At 39.5% G+C, this 18049-nt stretch overlaps 1 protein-coding gene across 6 annotated transcripts in view; it reads left to right on the forward strand.

The window, feature by feature from the left end:
• The window catches only part of LOC110058689 (uncharacterized), a 28384-nt gene extending 10871 nt beyond the window's left edge, over positions 1-17513 (forward strand). For 3 of the 6 annotated variants that reach the window (XM_089285114.1, XM_020765343.2, XM_089285113.1), the window contains exons 2-10: positions 11970-12097; positions 12274-12370; positions 12877-12932; positions 13390-13446; positions 13834-13939; positions 14988-15015; positions 15171-15269; positions 15547-15630; positions 16194-17513. In XM_089285114.1, coding sequence (XP_089141240.1) covers positions 11989-12097; positions 12274-12370; positions 12877-12932; positions 13390-13446; positions 13834-13939; positions 14988-15015; positions 15171-15269; positions 15547-15630; positions 16194-17036 — 1479 coding nt within the window. In that variant the 5' untranslated portion in view covers positions 11970-11988 and the 3' untranslated portion in view covers positions 17037-17513. Of the gene's footprint in view, positions 1-799; positions 1096-1136; positions 1805-6976; positions 7703-11969; positions 12098-12273; positions 12371-12876; positions 12933-13389; positions 13447-13833; positions 13940-14987; positions 15016-15170; positions 15270-15546; positions 15631-16193 lie in introns of those variants that run through there. The other 3 variants (XM_020765346.2, XM_020765344.2, XM_020765345.2) reach the window with 3 other exon arrangements.
• The last annotated feature ends 536 nt before the right edge of the window (positions 17514-18049 follow it).

Raw genomic sequence — 18049 nt, forward strand, 5'->3', positions numbered from 1 at the left:
ATTGAGAATAAAAACAAGCGTGAAAAAAGCAAGAAGATAAAAATGTAAATGAGGCCTGATTACAATAAAATAGAGTATTGCCTAGGCAACGGTTTTGAGTTGTTATCCGCGTCGACGGTTTTTGCTGTGTGCCAAGATTCTAGTGTTTTTCGAACGCGGTAATTGCCTTTGTCATTTTTAATATATTTTTAACCAGAGAACGTTCTTATTCCAATATGTCTTATCCTGGTTACAGTTCTATTTTTAAAGTAGTTATGTAATAACTTGATTAGCTCGGAGCTGCTACAAGACAAGCAGACATCGTTCCAATATTTCTCAAGTGGGGTACTTGTTATCGCTGCTTCATCAGTTACCAGAGCAATCAAGCACATCGGAAAAGGTTTTTGCTCAAGACTATCAATTAATCCCCATTAGTGGAGTAACAACCTTACGTTATGTTGTTCTACCACTGTTTCGATCACGTGAATCTCTGAAAAGTACTGAACATTAAAATAAGTCATGTCTTGACCTCTAGTCAATTGTCAGTTGTCTTGTCTGCAAACTGACGATTAAAGTTACTTTACGTTGTACAGTAAACGACGAGTGCTTAGTTAAAGCCAAGTCTAAAACGATAAAAATCACTGACAAGACACTAAAAGCTTTGAAATCATGGAACCTGCAATTCTTATGTAAACTAACCGAGAGAATTCTTCTGTAACTGGTTTAAACTCAAGAGTATCAGTATTTTGTCTGGCTAGTTTGACCGTCTCAATGATGTTTGTATAATCTGGGTCATCTTCAACTAATTCACTCTGATGATCACGTTAGAATAATTATTCAGAAAACACTTTGTAATAAGAAATCACGCGCTAAAAGCGGTACTTCTAGTAAACTTATGATTACGTCCGGCCGTTCCCAAAGCGCATAAACTTCTTTTATGCTTGTGCTTATGCTTGCGTCGCAAGTGAGGACCGCTTGGCGTATGACGTCATCGCTTAATTAAGGTGGATATCTTCAGAGTCCGTGCAGTAGAATATTCAACGATGGACAGAATAACGGGTAACATCAGTGCGTTCTCCCTAAACTGCATTTCAAGTCACCTAACTGAGGTAACAGGTAGGTCACTATAGAATGCCTCTTAGAACCGTTGTACAAACCTTGTCTGTGGAACTTGCCATTTCATTTGTCCACCGTTTAAGCCGCCGAGAAATAAGGGACAACATGCCAAAATAAATCGAATGCTTCATGTGCCATTTGAGCGGACAGAAGTGTTATTTTCCCTTTGCAAAAGGTGGACTTCTTTGTTGCTCTTTGAAGACATTTCAATAAACTAGTTTCTAGATAGAGGCAGTGCTTTCACAACTGGTTATTTCACGGTCCTTTTGGCCAGGCCAGATGAACACTTACAGGGTACGTCTTTGATCAAAAGAACCTCTGCTTCAAGAACGTATTTATATCACGAAGTAGGAGAAAGTTTAAGACTGATTTATTTTACTGTTCAGCAGGTTATGTTTGGATGGCAGAGAAAACAAATTCTGTGAACGTTTGCATGTCAAACTTTGGCGAAAACTATAGGCTTCGACTTTCTTCCGAACACATATTTTCACACACCTTTCGATTTCACTGAGACAGACCTCTTGATCTGTCTGAACGAAAACGATTGAAACGAATTTTTTAAATCATTTATACACCTTCAGCGGCTTCCTTTGTCTCCGAGTTGACTGACACAAAAGATCACGTGGCCTGTTAATCAATACAAAGCTACGCTCTGAGTCCTTCACAAGATCGAAAACAACAATCGGCGAACTGACCACGAAAGGAAAAGGTAAAAGTCTCTTGTTTCTGGGGTTTTCTTAACATTAAGGCTTGCACAAACGTTAGAAAAATATATTATTTTGTTGTCCGCATAGAAACGTTACCAGACAACTACTTGCTCGCACTGAAAGTTGCGTTTAAAACTGCGTCACTTCGTAGTTGATTCGCGACTCAATTCAATCGATCAGTGTTGCTCGCATGGTTTCTACGGACTGACATTAGCTGTCATCTTTTTCTTGAATTTTGTTGAAATCATTGGTATTGGATTATAGCTTGTTTTATATGGACAAGAAACATGTGATTCCTTCAAATGCTTTCACTGAATGTTCTTCCGATGAGTAAAACTGTTGCCCATGTGAACTAAGTGATTCATGGCCTCCGGACGCAACTGAATATTTCGCGGACTGCTGACCTAGAAAGTCACAAAACACTCTCTAGTGTAGCCAGTTTAGATATCCGAATTATTGACACGAACGTATTTTCAACATTTCGGTCATTAAATGGGAGGTCATCAAATACTGTGGTACCTTATACAATTTCCAATAGGACGTTTTGTACTAGTATATCGTGAGCTCACAATCTTCTAGACTATAATTAAGGACGTTTGAAACAAGATGAGTAAGCAAAACAAAGGCAACAGCGCAAGCTTTTAAATGGGTTTGAAATGTGCAAGAAATGAAATGAACTCAGAAGAGTCTGAAGTTGTTGATTTCCCTCTGAAAATCTTTTACGCTCAGCTGAAGGCGCTGTATGTGCTTAGTACAGCGCGTAAGGCAAGAGGCCCCTACACGGAAAGCTTTAAACAGCCGAGTTATTTAAAATGGACACTAAAAGTGGTCAATTTTTTTTATTCCCAATACTTCTTATTAACTTAGATCGACTGGGAAAAAATGAAACCTACAACTATTTCGGAGTACAGTATTCAGTCGGTTTGTTTTGCGGCTCGGTAGCGAAACCAGAAATCATCCATCACGATTTTGTTCCAAACTTAAGATTTCTTTCAAGGTACGGTAGCTTCGATGATTTAGGAGACTAGCTTGATAAAAAGCCGCGTAGTTTCATAGATTCAGTTAACGTTCATTGAACAGAATTTAGAAAACAAGTCGGCTATTCACGAGCCAGTTTTTACCATCTTTTGGGTTCTTTTCATGATTTACACCCAATTTGCAGTGGAGTCCGGGACTATTAAATTCAATCTGATTTATTTACTGTCAAAATTCATTATCATTGGTTCGGTTTCTTAACTGAAGTTGCTTTGTCAAGAAGAAATTGCTGTGTGGGTGAAGTCGACAAACTGTTTCACTACTGACAACGAAATCGCACTAAACTGAAATCTTAGCAAAATATAATTTCTGTGTAGTTTCCCATAAATACGAGATCCACTGAGATATGTCTCGACATAGCAACACAATACTGAGACGGAAAGTATTCAGTCGCTTTATATGTCTGTAATAATAATAATAATAATGAAATGAAAAAAAGTGTAATGAAGAGCAGTGAAAATACACTCTTTCTTTATTATGAGAATATGTTTTATAAGAATCGAGGCTGAAATTTGCGAAATTTCAAGAACATTTTAGGAATGATAAACCCGAGGCTGAGAGTTTGAAAAGAACTGATATAATTTTGTGTGTTAACGTTGAAAATTTGTGAATACAATGCAGTTATATGTTTTTAACTAAACCGTATAAAATTCCTCTTTTCTCTAAACGGCAAAGCTAGCGAAAAACCAACAAAACCAGCATTAGCTGTATGTGCGGTGCTAACAACATTTCTGCAAGAAGGTATATGCGTTATATCAGTATCAAGCGTTGATGCCTGCAGACTCGCTCCAAAATAATTCCAGCTACCAAATACATTCGAAAACAGAAACGTCATGCGCTGTAACGTCTATAGTCTAACAATATTCCCCAGAATAAAATCGGCAGAAAAATAAGAATATCCAGCCTCGACAGGAAAAGCAATATTCGTACAAGAAAGGAGAGAGATTGTGTTAGAAGTGACTAGTCAGCGCGCTCTGTTTATTATTGGGACAAAGGCTGTCGCGAATAGGCGACCAATCACTTGCATTACTGCGTGACTAAACTTACAAAAGAGATCAATGCAACAGTGTAAAAACATACCGCGCTGAATTATCAGCCATGTGTCATTTAACGGGCTAAAACCAATAGGATAGGATAGGATTTATACTTTAGTATTTTGATCCGATTTTAAATCAAGGACAAATTCCTCCACAGTCGCTGCGTGATGTTATAAGCGAAGTCGTTCATTGCTACACACATACAATGACGTCTTAATTTATGACATGTATCGTCAGGATTTGTGTTAATATTGTCTTCTACTGTCAACACCAACCCTACAGTGGATTTCCCAGCGAGTATCAATTTACCCGTGATTTAAAATACATGTAGAACAAATATGTTGTCATTACATGTAAGAAGTTTTTATTGCATGTAAAATTAGCTGTATGCATTTTTCAGAGATTACTACACCACTGAGTGCGTGCACGCTGAAGGATTTTCAGAACAAGTTATTCTGCCTTAATGTAAACAGCACATACAGTTTGTTTTACGTTTCTTGATTAAACGTACTCGCGACGAAAACAGGTCCGCGCCGAATCTTTGTCAGAAGCATTGGTAGAGGTGCAGTTCTATATGACTGTCTCGTCACAGCTGGCGTTACCTTCACACTCTGACACGAAAAATGCATGAATATATATTTCTTTATCCGATCTCAGTCGTGGAGTTGAGTCCGGGCAGTAACCGGCATCCGCTTGTCTAAGTCGTCGACATTTTAATTCCCTTTGCAAAATACTAACCTGCACTGGTCAAAACTAACCTTTAGTCTTGATTAATTTGAACTCTTTTGAACGAATGTATACTTTTCAAACCCATGATGAATATCTGTATTTTTCTGCTGACTTAAAGTACGTTTTCATTGGTTTTTAAACTCATTTTGTTTTTAAGAAAGAGTGCATGTTTTATACACTAGTTTCGTTGTCAGTTCCACGATACGTTTCCCAAATAAATCATTTGCCCCATGTTAATTTCAAGTTCTTCTCTGAAAGATCCCAAGATCAAAAAGTCTAGCCCAGGCTCAATCTTGGCTAAAATGTATAGTGTACCTATGTTAAATTACGAACTGTTGACTTGACTAATGGCCGCATAGGTAGGGCTTTACACATTATGCTCATATTTTTCACTACCATGCTAATGCTCGATGCTCAAAGCATCTGACCATTATGCTGGAGACCGAAAGCGTAACTAGTACGCTCTATTATGCTTACAGAAAGAAGACAGTGTAATATTTCCCTTAACGCTTTTTATATTAAAACGTGAGCGACGCCTCATTGTTATTCTCCATTGCACTGGCTTGACTAATCACGAACTGTGTTTACTACAGGTAGTAATAAAACAACTCGCTCAGGTGCAGCAGAAGAGGGTTGAATCCCTTAGCAAAACCTTCTTGTATGCTGAAGCCCAGTTTGGAAGCTCTCTTTCTCTTGAGATCACCGGGTAGTACGACATTACTCTCGGTCTGCTCAAGGCCCGGAATCAGCCAGTTTTTGTCACTGTTATTCCGACATCATTCTCGATTCTTTTGCCTCTCTTTTATGCTCAAAATAATGCCCACACTATGTGTAAAACCCTACGCATAGGTCTAAGTTGGCTGTACATTCCAACTTAATTGATGCATACAGCTTTAGTTGTAAACAATTCACTCTTTTACTTCATGCAGTTGTTAGTGAGATAAGTATACAAGTACAGAATTAACTGATTTAGCACTTTAAAATGTTCTCATTTCATTAGGCTCCTCGACTCAGGTTTCGAGAGAGATCGAATGCTACGTATATGCTACTAGGTCATAAAATATGTGAACAAAGATCCGGTACTTTCAGAGCATGATTAGTCTGTAGAACTCCCATTCTTACACAAATTGACCCTGGATTTTGATGTCTGTCTTCCAGAAGTAGACTTTCTAAGAGTCCTTTCCAACAATTCTCTCCTGGCCCTGTCGCTCGCGCTCGCGACTTCGACAATTACCCTCTCGCTTCGCTCGAGGGAGATACTGAAATAAGCGAAGGATTTAAGAAAAGGTCGATTTGTGGCAAGTCTAGCCAGAAGGTTCACTCCGAGGTATGTTGTCTACTTGTAATCGATCACATAAGCTGACGTGTTTTTTATTTGGATCGTAGATCCTATATAACTGTACGACTCTTTAGAGCTAGTGATTTTTATTTTCAAGGTATTGCTCACAGTCGCGTGACCTGCGTAAAGCCAATTAATTACTCCTCGTCATCAATTTCGTAACAACTTATTATTAGTCGCATTTATCAAAAGATGTTTGTTTAGTTAACACGGTTGTCTTTTCTTAAACAAAAATCACTTACAGGAGATAGTATGGTTTAATTCATTGGAAGTGTAATCAACACCCACAATTGAAACCGTGTTAACTAAATAGTTTTCGTGGGAACAAACTAAATATTTTTACCTCAGGAGCACCACTAAGCGTTCTTCGTCTGCGATCTTCTGCATTTGGTGAGTGAAGTTTGCAGACAACCCAGGCGAAAGTCATCTTCAGGGTCAGTCAGCTATCCTCGACACTAGTCACCCTGGACGAACTAGCTAAAGTATTTATATGTTATTGCCGGGACACTTTAGGGAATAGAAAACCGCTGTACAAATGATATCAATGCAATGGAATACCAATTTCCCGAACCCTCGCTTTTCTCAACCCCCCGGTAACTGATCCAGCTTAAGGTACTTAGTTCGTTTCCCGGGATTTGTTTCACTGCAATGTTTGCCCCTAACATAAAAATTGACTCCCAATTTCTCGAACCAATTCCCGCTTCCTTCGGAAGTTCGAGAACTTATATAGGCCTCCGCTGTTTGGCTGCTGGTGTGTGCAGCAGTTGATGGAAAAGTCAGAGGTCTACAGACTTCACAATCGAATGATATATAAACTGTACGGCGTAATAGATTCAAAACCAAGTCTCACTGAATTTATTGACAGAGGCCTATATCTGAACGATCGTCGAGTTTTTATTACAACTGAGTACCTTTGAATTAATGTCTCGAAACTTGGAGCCATTTATGCATTTATTTAATAATGGGTAGAATAAATACAGATTTTATTTATATTCATAAGTACGTGTATTTCAAATCGGGTACTAACAGGTACAGTTTGCCTTAGGCTACAAGCTTTGTCTGCGAAACAATTTGCGTCGGGTTGTCTGTTGTCGTTTCGAACCGTCGAAAAATACCAGATAACGTGCGTGAATTAAGCGATGGCACATTCTGTACGAATGAACGTTTAATTTTTTCCTGGTCCTTATCAGGTCTTGTCACAGGTAACTGATAAACTTCTCTAAATATACCAGGCTATGTATTCCCCACGACACGTTCTTAAATCCTTTTAGCCCTGCTGGACTTAATTCTTCAGCTAGGTGTTGCTCAGACGAGTTTCTCAACCGAAAAATATGTGGTAATTATAATTTCGAGACCCAACTAACGTATCCGCTAGCTTGCTTTAGTAGAGATAAGCAATCAATCCGGTTATCTTTGTATCGTTCGGATGACAGTGTGAGAGGATTAAAGAACGAAATTTTTGTTTTACAAATTCTCTCGTTTGTAAGGCAAACTTTACTTAAATCTCCTCGACTCTTCTTTCCTCTACACACATATTTATACGCACTTTTTCGCTGGATTAATTTCTGGGTCCTCTGCTCTTTGATCAGAAACGATTCAACTGAATCTAATCATTTATTATACACCCGAAGCGGCTTCCTTTGTCCTCGAGTTGACTGACACAACAGATCACGTGCGCGGTGTAATCAATACAAAGCTACGCTCTGCGTCCTTCACAAGATCGAAAACAACAATCGGCGAACTGACCACGAAAGAAAAAGGTAAAATTACCCTCTTAATGTCTATGTTTACTTCTAAGACTGACACAAACATTAGAAAAATACATTATCTTGCTGTTTGTGTGAAAACGTTGCAAGATAATTGCTTTCAAGCGCTCAAAGTTGCGTTAAAAGTTGCATCGGTTCATGGTTGATTCGCGACTGAATGCAATTCACTCATCACTGGTTGTTACATGGTTTCAGCTGACTAGCCTAAAATGTCATCTTTTCTCTGTAATGCACTAATATTTGTGCTATCAGGTTTAATTTTGTTTCATTTTGACAAAAACCATTTCAGTTCTTCATCTGTTTTTACAGAAGGTTACTTCTTCGAAGTAAAACACCCACATGAACTAAGTGAATCATGGCTGTCCGTCGAAAATTCAGCGGACTGCTGACCAAGAAAGTACCGAAACCCTCTCTAATACAGAGTAGATATCTAAATTGTTCCACGACCATATTATACCATTGGCTTATTAACTGGGGGAGCATTAAATATTGTAGTATACTAGATATCTTTCACTGTATTTTGCACTTATTGCGGCTGGTGTAAACTTGCTGTTGCCGTGAGAAGGTGGGTTTGGAGCATACACTCATTGTATTGAAGAGATGAATACAGGTAATGGAAGCCAAACAAATGCAACACAAACATTTAAATGGGTTTGATATGTACAAGACTGGAGTGGAATGAACGTTGCGACACTGCACGAGGTCCTTGTTTCCGTGAAAAGCTTATTCCTCTTGATTTGATGCGGAAAAAGACTCCCAGGTCTGTGAAGTTTCCTTATTCACTCGACTTGTAAACGCCTTATTGCAAGAGCTGGGTATCTACCGAACTATTCTAAGCTAACAATAAAGGTCGCTAATTTTATATTACTAAAACTTGTGTTTAGTTTTTCGTTGCTCGACTCTAGAGGATACGGAAACTGCAGCCATTTTCATCATATCAAGCTGTCTTTATGAACTACTGCTCAGTAATAACTACTGAGTCATTTGGCATGGCTGTAGCGAAGTCAGAAATGATCTTGTGATCGCGATTTCGGTCTAGAAATTTCCTTAGAGTTGATCTGGCCTCGATAATTTAGGAGATTGGCTTAATAAAAGGCCAGTTAGTTAAAAAGGTCGCATTGACGCATGTACGTGAGATATATTGAACAGGAACATGGCTGATCAGGAAACATGCCGGCAACTGATTTACTAGCACCTTCGTTTGTGATTTGCACGCAATTAACGACACGGCCGAATCGTAGAAATTCTTAATTCTTTACTGTCATTTTCGTTACAACTCAGTTTGTCTGTTTATGGAGAAATTAAAATTGTCAGTGAATGAAATTGGCACACCGGGACTGTTTAATTGAGATAGTCAAGGGACCTGAAACTGGTTTCCTTGAGGTCGCGAAAGACAACCGCAGTGAACAAACGATCAGTTGCATGTGCCCTGGAATCAACCGATCTATTTTGACTAAACCGCACAATTCTGTTACGAGGCGGGTGAACCTTTCGTTTGAACAGCTAATCAGTGCAAACACGACGAGCCTAAAAAAACTGTTAATCGCCGATTTATTCAGTATTTAGGCCTTCCTCGCAGACACAAGTCGTGTCTGCGAGGAAGGCTTAGTGCTCGCTCAGTTCTCGACAAAAGAGGACGGACGGAGTTCTTGCAGTACTGCGTGACTTATAACTTTCAAAGAAGCTCAGTTGTAATTAGACAATGCGCTTTATTATCAACTTGCCACTTATTGGGCTTTGCACCTCTCGGTAGGAGAGATGGACGAAACGCTATTTTAATCACTTCAATCGAGTGCAAGTTGTTCCATGATCTCCACTCGGCATCATGTCCGTCTGCACGCGAGCATCGCTACAGAAATGCGGTCTGTGGATGACTGGATTTGGTATGGATGCGATCGTGATTTTTCTTAATCTCGATCGGTATCACAAACGTCTTTTAACAAGTCTTTTTGGTTCCGAGAGATCTTTTTACGCACCGGAACTTGTGCATGAGTTAAATACATGCAGAAAGTTATTGATAACTCAATATAAGTCATGATCGTACAACGATTGTATTTATTTGAATCAGAGGCAACCCCATCGTTTGTTCCCGTATACTCATTACATTCGCCAGTTTAGTTTCCAAAATACGCAATTCAGTCCTAACGTATACACGGTATTGCGTAAATAGTATGCAATTTATTTTGAAAACGAACTTAATGTTCCTGCATTTCGTAATAATAATAAGTAGTTATTCTAAGGGGAAAATCAACGTGGCATGACCGTCTTGTGACAACATAATGTAGTTATATAGAATTTCAGTCTTCAGCATTGTAACCTGTCTGAAAATTTCAGAAATGGAGGTCTGAAAGAAAAGACTACTTCACAATGCAACTTTAATGGCTCGGAAAATATACAGTATGATACCTGGATATATTTAACAGAATTATTAAATAATTTTTGTGTGTGTTCGGTTTATCAATATATGCTCTCCGAGCCTTTTGATAATTTTTGGCAATGCTCACACCGTTTCATCTCATTTCTGGATATAAATGCTGTGATGGTGTAAAGAAAACATTAATTATTGTTGCTTGTCACTATGAAGAGTTCCATATTTACTTTCGTGGGCAAAAGTTAACTTTTTTCCCACTCAAGTTCGAGGGTCTTTTGTTTCCCTATTTATGATACCTCTCAGTTCATAAGAGCTGTGCGGAGCCCAGCGCGGTCCGCGATTTTTCTGACTTATTTGGAGGTGCTTTTTGCAATATGCTGAGATGTTCATTTTAGTTTCCTGATAAATATTCCGAATCTCTCGATTCTCGCTTATTTAGTTAGCTTACGAGAGAAAAATGTTCTGTTCTCCCGAAAGAGCTTTCATTTGAGTTTTAACCTCGAGTCCAAGAACAGAGGTAGTCGCCAGCAAAAAAGCTCGAAGCGCGAGATGAAATAAATACAATAAACGTTACCGTTTCTCCATCGCCGCCTTAACAGAGATATCGGTTGCATGTACAAACCTGCTTGTTAAAAGACAATCCACATTACTTTTTCTAAAAGTTTCACTAAATTGACCAGCGTTTTAATGGAGATCACGGTTCTATGAACAAACCAGCTTTACAAAGAGACAGAATCTATATCGCTTATAGATTGGCCACAGATTTTGAAATGCCGGTTAGCCGAAAAGCGTGATAATGTTCAACAAGAAACCCGCTATACAATGTTGAAACCATGCGATTTTCAGTTCAAGGTCTAGTAAAATGATTTCATTTTTGCCTTTTGTTGGTTTGTCAGACCTATTTTAGTCCAATTTATAAACGAACTTTGTCTTAGTGGACTAGGGATAGATGGAGACTTTATTTTTTGAATGAACTCAAATTAAAAAGGTTGTCGACAGAAATGGCACTTTTTTTTATAACTGACCAACAACTTAGCTTATGCGACTCCGAAATACGTATCAGCGGGAAAATGTTGCAAGATAAATGGTGGTCTTGTTTTTAGGTAATCCACGACGCCGAAAGTCGTTAAAAATGAGTCGGTAAAACAGTATTAAAACTGATAAATACAAACCACTGGTAGCGTTAATGTGCAGTTACACCAGGTGATTTTGCTTCCACCTGTGTCGCTAATTTATTGCGCCGTTCTGTAACAATTTACACGAGACGTTGCCTAGTGTAGTGTAAGACCCCCCCGCACCTCCCCCCCCGGAAATGAACACGTCTCGCAACATTTTCTTCGCATCACGCGAAGCAAGAAGTATAACTTGATTGTACTTCGTGCAACGTTTCCTGTAACAAAAATGTTGCGAGACATGTGTATTTAGGGGTGTGTAGGGTCTGGTTCATACTAGCGACATAACGACATAACGACATAAACGACATGGCATGACGACAGAATGGCTTTTGTCGGTAATGTTAACCAGTCCATAAAGAAAAGTTCGGTTTTTCGTTATGTCGTTATGTTCATGCTGTTATGTTGCTATTATGTCGTTATGTCAGGTTGTTCACACAGCAAACATAAGGACACAACGTCCTTGTGCCGTTATTAGGTTTATGTCGCTACCATGAACTAGACTTGTGTCGCACTTCAAGAAAAGTTGCAAGAAAACTTGCCTACTGTAACAGCGCCTTAAGTCGAGGTACTTTTAAGGCGACCAGTTAAGTTCTCAGTCTTGGCTTCATATGTATCTGCACGTACATTTCGTTAGAGTTTATTACTTCTAAGTCGCCGTCTTAGAAGCGAGTTTTCAGTTTCCAAAGCGTTATTTTTTCGCTTTCCCTTTCTCCAGCTTGCGTCAAGAAAACAAGATGTCTCTACGAACGATGCATCTTCAAGACCTCAATGCTCACATCATGTGTGTTCTATGTGGCGGATACTTGGTGGACGCTACCACAATAGTCGAGTGTCTACATTCGTGTAAGCGTTTCAATACCTACTGGTTTATTTAGCTTTCTACTGCTTTGTTTACGAGAAACTATATTATACATGCCTTAAGCGGTTGAAGATATATAACCAGCGGGCTGTTTTGTTGTTGTTGTTGTTGTTTTGTTTGTTTTTCAAAGTTAGGAAATGATATGTTTTTTTATCTTCAGTTTGTCGTAGCTGTATTGTGAAGTATCTTCAAACATCGTATCACTGTCCTGTTTGTGACGTTGAAGTACACAAGACTAAACCTCTACTGCATATTAGGTGAGGGGATTCTAATGTCAACTGCTTTGCAATTTATGCTTATCAAACTTATCTTTTAAAAGTTTTCTACTTCACGGCTTTCGCGCGAATTTCTTCCGTTTCCACAGTTTAATCAAAGATTAATTTCTCCTGACAGTTTTCATACATTTACAAGAAGACAGTTGATTAGATCAATGAATATAATCAACTAGAGAATAATGCCTTGATGTACTAAGAAATTCTTACAACTGAAATGAAAAGAAACATTTTGCATTCAGTATGGGGAATTGATATTTCGAGTTAAAGGCTTCTAACGTTGACTTGCCTGAAGTGGAGCCATCTGTTCACAAAAAGAACTAAATGTATGTCTCTGAAGAGAATTGATAATTGGCGACTTACATCACGTCAAAGATCGAGAGCAGTTGTTTTAACAGGGAAGTTTACAGATAACCTAACTAAAGAGAACTTCTGAAAGTCAATCTTTCACTATACATTACGATAATCCCGTGGGTATGTTAATTTTTTAGACCAGACAGAACTTTACAAGACATCGTCTACAAGATCGTACCTGGTATTTATCACGGTAAGCACAAAAATTATTTTTTTTAAATGATTCGTTTCCATTCTATCTGATACCCAAAAAGCTTCCTTGGCCTTTGTTATTCAAACATATCGTTTCCTCCTTTGGTGGTTCACGGTAAAAAAAGTCAACCTTATTTGTCGACGGCTTTTTACAGTTGTTTGTTTTTCTACGATTATTTCTAGCATGTTAAAAGACTCCGTCTGTGATGTTAAACAGTGCTTTAACTTTCGTCGATCAACGTGTGAAGCCATTGAGATTCACCAGTAGTTACCTTATTTGCTACTTGCTGAGATTTTCTATCCATTTCACCCCTAGATTTTAATAATCTCTTTTAGCAGTTTACAGTACGTAACAATTTCGTCCCCAGGCTTGTTGCTTGACTCCTAACCCTATCGTTTGCACAGTTTTTATTCAATAAAGGAACCTTCTTTTAATTCACGATGTTGTTCGTTTACAGAAGAAGTAAATCGACGCAAGGAATTTGAAGCGAATCAAAAGGGCAAGGATGAGCCAGGTTTGAAACTTTCAGTTCATACTTCCAGTTCCTGGTCTCTGTTGTTAGACAGCCCGAGCAACATTTTCGTTTTCTGTTAAATCTTCGAGGAAACATCGGTGGAACCGAAGAATTCCCGATTGTTATTCGGCTTTTCACGGGCTCTCGCGAGCATGCCGAAGATAATAACTGTGTCGTCATAACGTTAGGTCATGTCACCTAGCAACTTATTTAACCTATGTTATTTAAAAAAATAAAATAAGATGAAAATAAAATAAAATTAGATTAAAAACAAACAAACAAACACACAAAAAACTATTTAACAAAAATTCTGGGCTCTGGGCCTAATTAGGCAAATGCTAAGGATAATAGCCAGATCGATGAATGCTGTTTTCCTTGTTTGTACAGCCTCTGAAGAGACAGCGAGTGATTCTGCTGCTTCAAAAGAGAAGGAGAAGGAGAAAGAAGACCTTCCGTTTGACGATCCAGTTTGCATCACTCTCGAATATTTCAGGTGTGAAACACTGCAGTAAAGAGCTTCACTTATTAGAGAAAATGTAATCGAACATCTCTTAAACTTACAGGTGGCCCTTGCATAAAATTAGAAGACGAATAAAACGTCGGCGGCTTCTTGCTTCGTGGCTGCCATTTTGAATTTTAAATGCACTGTCAGCTGGTGCAAGGCCTTGAACCGAAAAGTCTCCGGAAATCGCCCGGAGATCTATTCCCGGTCCACGATCGGTTGTCTCAGACCCTGTATTTTCTCGACTCCAGACCTCGCATCAGATGAACTGGTGAAACCGGATCCGCCAAAATCAGGATTGCGTGGACAACATTATTTCCCATTCGTCCTCTAATTGAATGCGAGGGCCCCCCTGTAATTTCTTAAGTGGAAGTCGCGTTGGGACTACGTTTCAGCGAATGTCTGCCTATATTGTGGATTGAAAGAGTGAAGCACACTGAACGTTGGGAGAAGTTAAAAGTAATATACTTACAGTAGTTAGAGGAGATGCCCCTAACGGAAGATGCCTTAGCTTCGTATCAGAAGTTAGAAGGTAAAGGTAGCACGGTAAAGTCTGCATACGAGCCAAGTGGCCCATCAGGCCGAAGCTAACATATCCCGGTTTCTGTAGCATGAAGCGACTAGGAGTATTTTTACTATACTTCCCCCTGGATGGGATGCTAGTCCATCGCAGGGTTACCCCCAGTATTAAATTCACTAGTACTCATTTTATGCACCTGGGTAGAGGGAGGTACTGGAAGAGTGAGGTGTCTTGCCCAAGAACACAACACAATGTCCCTGGCCAGGGCTTGAATCCTGACCGCACGATCCAGAGGTGAGCGCACTAACCATGAGGCCACCGCCATCGGAAATTAGATACATGATGTTTATGTCTTTGTGTCAGGGTTGGGTTAGGAGTAACCTGCTAGTAGTCGGTCATTCCTGAAATCTCCACGTGATTGGGAAAGTCAGGAGTTGGGTCGGTCTTGGAGAGGGTTGCCCATAAATGGATAGTTGTAAAATTCTCCCTGGCTAATGCATTTTATTTCCTTTGATGCAGGAAAACAAGGAACCGTATGGAGAAGGAGGTGAGAAATACTTTTTTCTTTATCCGAAAGGTGGGAGTTTTTTGTGTTAAGAAATAAAGATACCACGGCCATGTATAGCACCAAGGGTATTCAAGTACATGCAAGGTCTATTTTTTGCAAGGTATGATTTAGAATTTGACGTGATTCGTTCCCAGATCTTCCCGACTCGTTTTCTACGCTGTTCGTCGGAAGTGACTGTGAAGGTGTTGAAAAAATTCTTAATCATGAAGTTTGCCATTCCGGAAACTCACAATGTAAGTATTTTCAAACGGCCTTATCTTGGTGAAGTTATAAGATAGTATAGATAAATTAGGGCTTGTTGTTTTTCGTTCGCTCGCAGATGTTCTTAATTTGTCACGTTACACTTTGTATTTGTGTAAATACATGTATTACGTGACATCCCACATCAAGCTAGTGGAGGGTGCTTCTAAGTCATAAAATTGTATTGGTTCGGTGTCGGTAAAATTCGGAAAAATGCCATTTCAATAGGGTTACAAAAGAATAATCTACTTATGTTGTATTTTTTTACAGACTGAAATAATTCGCTCAGATGAAATTTTGGATGGTCACCTGACTATGAAGGAAGTGTGCAGGATTTACGGACTTTATTCCAAGGTAAATAACACAAAAGGGGTAAGCACAGGAAGGGCAATGGCTAGGAATGATGCGATAAAAGTCACTCTCAGCAGCTGTGCGGGTGCAGACGTTGTTCGCCACACAAGGTAGAGCTGAGGACTTAGTAGTGGGTGTTGAAAGTCAAGATACAGCTGAAGTTCTTGTAAGCGACCACCTCGGAAATTTGCCGAAAACGTTGTCGTAACTAGAGGTGGTCGCTTACGCGAATGAACTCTCGAAAGCGACCACACGCTGAACCAAAGGAAGCTGGTCGCTTACAAGAGCTTTTAGTATTTGGCTTTCTACCGCAGGATCAGGGTAATAAAAAAAGCCCTTTCCTCTTATTCAAATTGAAGGCTGGTTTTCGTTACTGCATAATCAAAAGCAAAATTCGCAGACGAAGTAAGATGTTAATAATTGGCTCCTTTTGTTAGGAAATGTTCCTATTAAAAGGGGCTTCTTAACAGCACGTCATAATTTTGTAATAACTGGGCCCTTACTTCGTGAGCAGAAACAACAAAGGCAGGCAATTTTCATAACCTGAATTTTCTTTTGTTTGACAGCCATTCGTAGATCTGCAATACGTTTTTCTCGAGAAAAACGATACGGTACCGTCAGTGGAGAAACCCAAGATTCTGGAGGTAAAACGAAAGCGAATCAAGAAACGGAAAGGAAACAAAAACCTTCTGAAGAAATGCCTTGGCCTGGACAACAGACCACGTAAATTTAAAAATAAAGGAGGGAAGAAAAAGAATTTGTCTTCTTCGCAATCGAGCGAAAACGCCGAGAAACCAGAGATGGATCCCAGTCCACCTCGGCCTTTTGAGAATGTAGAGAAAGAGAATCTAGTGCTCAGTCCCATTCCGTTGTGCGCGAATGTCAAGAAAGAGGATCTGGTATCTAGTCAAGAATCACGTGATAAAATCGAAAACTTGAGTAATAATCACGCTATGGAGCCCAGTCTTCCGGCTAAACCTTATCAGAACGGTGAGAAAGCTTCTAGCGGAAGTTTACTAGAGACACATTTGGACAATCAGGATGGCGGAAGAGTCAGTGAAAACGAGGCACCCGTTATCGGGAAAAGTAATGATAAGAAATTTACTCAATTTGATTTAGCAGAAGCTTTTGTAAATGGGACTGACAGTTCATCGACTGCAACACCTATCGCGATCCCAGACCCTGCGCGGTTCTGGCCAACGGTGGACGCAGCATCTGGAAATGAGATGGCTCTCACGTCAGCTGTGAACGACTTAAACCATGCGCAGTCGGAAGTGAGTTATGATGCGAGGGAAATGGACACGAGTGTTTCTAATTATACTAATGACCTATGTATGAATCATATTTCTACGGATCTGGAATCTTCTCCGATTCTTCACGGATTGGGAATGTTGTTAGAGAGCTTATAACACGAACTCTGAAAATCGCCAACCGTGGAGGAAAAACAAAAACAAAATAAAATGAGGTTATGTTTTTCTAATGGCGTGACGTAACGCGAGGGAAATACCAAGTACTTCACTTTTGAAAGAAACATATATTGAATTCTTGTGGTCCTGAAAGATACTTCTTTTCTCTTTTTGTTTGTTTGTTTTTCTTTCCTTTTCTTGTTTCTTCATTCGATTTTGTATCCTCTTTGAAGAACCCCATTGAAATCATTTTGAGATTATTTATCTAACAGCATCCGACATGCGCTTTGAAGCACTCTGACTGATCAACCTTACTGTGTCAGACTCTTCACAGCCACAGTTACTCAGATGATCGTTAAAGGCACAAGTTAAAGAAATGCTTTCCACCTGCTACACGATCTGAGAAAATAACGAGGCCATGAATAAAATAGTCTTGACATATTGAAAAGGGTGTCGATGAAATAAACGACTTCCCTAACATGTTGGAGTGAATTTCCGTCACATTTTTATCTTGCGTTGACGGGTCCCATGTTGATGTTAACCTTACTTCTTGTAGTCATGAGCTAGTCCTCTCTCCATCACGAAGCGAAGCGTTGCGTGATGGAGAGAAGGCCACAACTCGACTAAACCTCGAATCGCTTCGCACGAAGGACTTACCCTGGAAAGGTTCCCTTTGCATAAGTCTCTGTGTTCACGCCACGCTACGCTTATTCTCTTGATCGCTCGGATGGGTTGCGTGACGACCCACACCAGGGCTGCCAAATGGACCGGGATCGAACTAATCCAGAACAATCACTGCCTTGGAAAGCGACTTATTTTTGAGTTGAATATAATTGTTACGAACAACACCCATGATATGAGCCCGCAATGATCTTCATTCACTGGAAAATTACGTACCGAATTCGTCAATTTGTGCCTGACAACCTGCTGACCCCCCACCCCCGCCCAAAAAAAAAAAAAAAAGAAAACCGCCACAAAACGACGATAATGACGAAAAAACAATAACAACAACAACA

The sequence above is a fragment of the Orbicella faveolata genome, unplaced genomic scaffold, assembly GCF_042242905.1.
Source record: "Orbicella faveolata isolate gen_17 unplaced genomic scaffold, um_ofav_v1 contig_13, whole genome shotgun sequence".
Lineage (NCBI taxonomy): Eukaryota > Metazoa > Cnidaria > Anthozoa > Scleractinia > Merulinidae > Orbicella > Orbicella faveolata.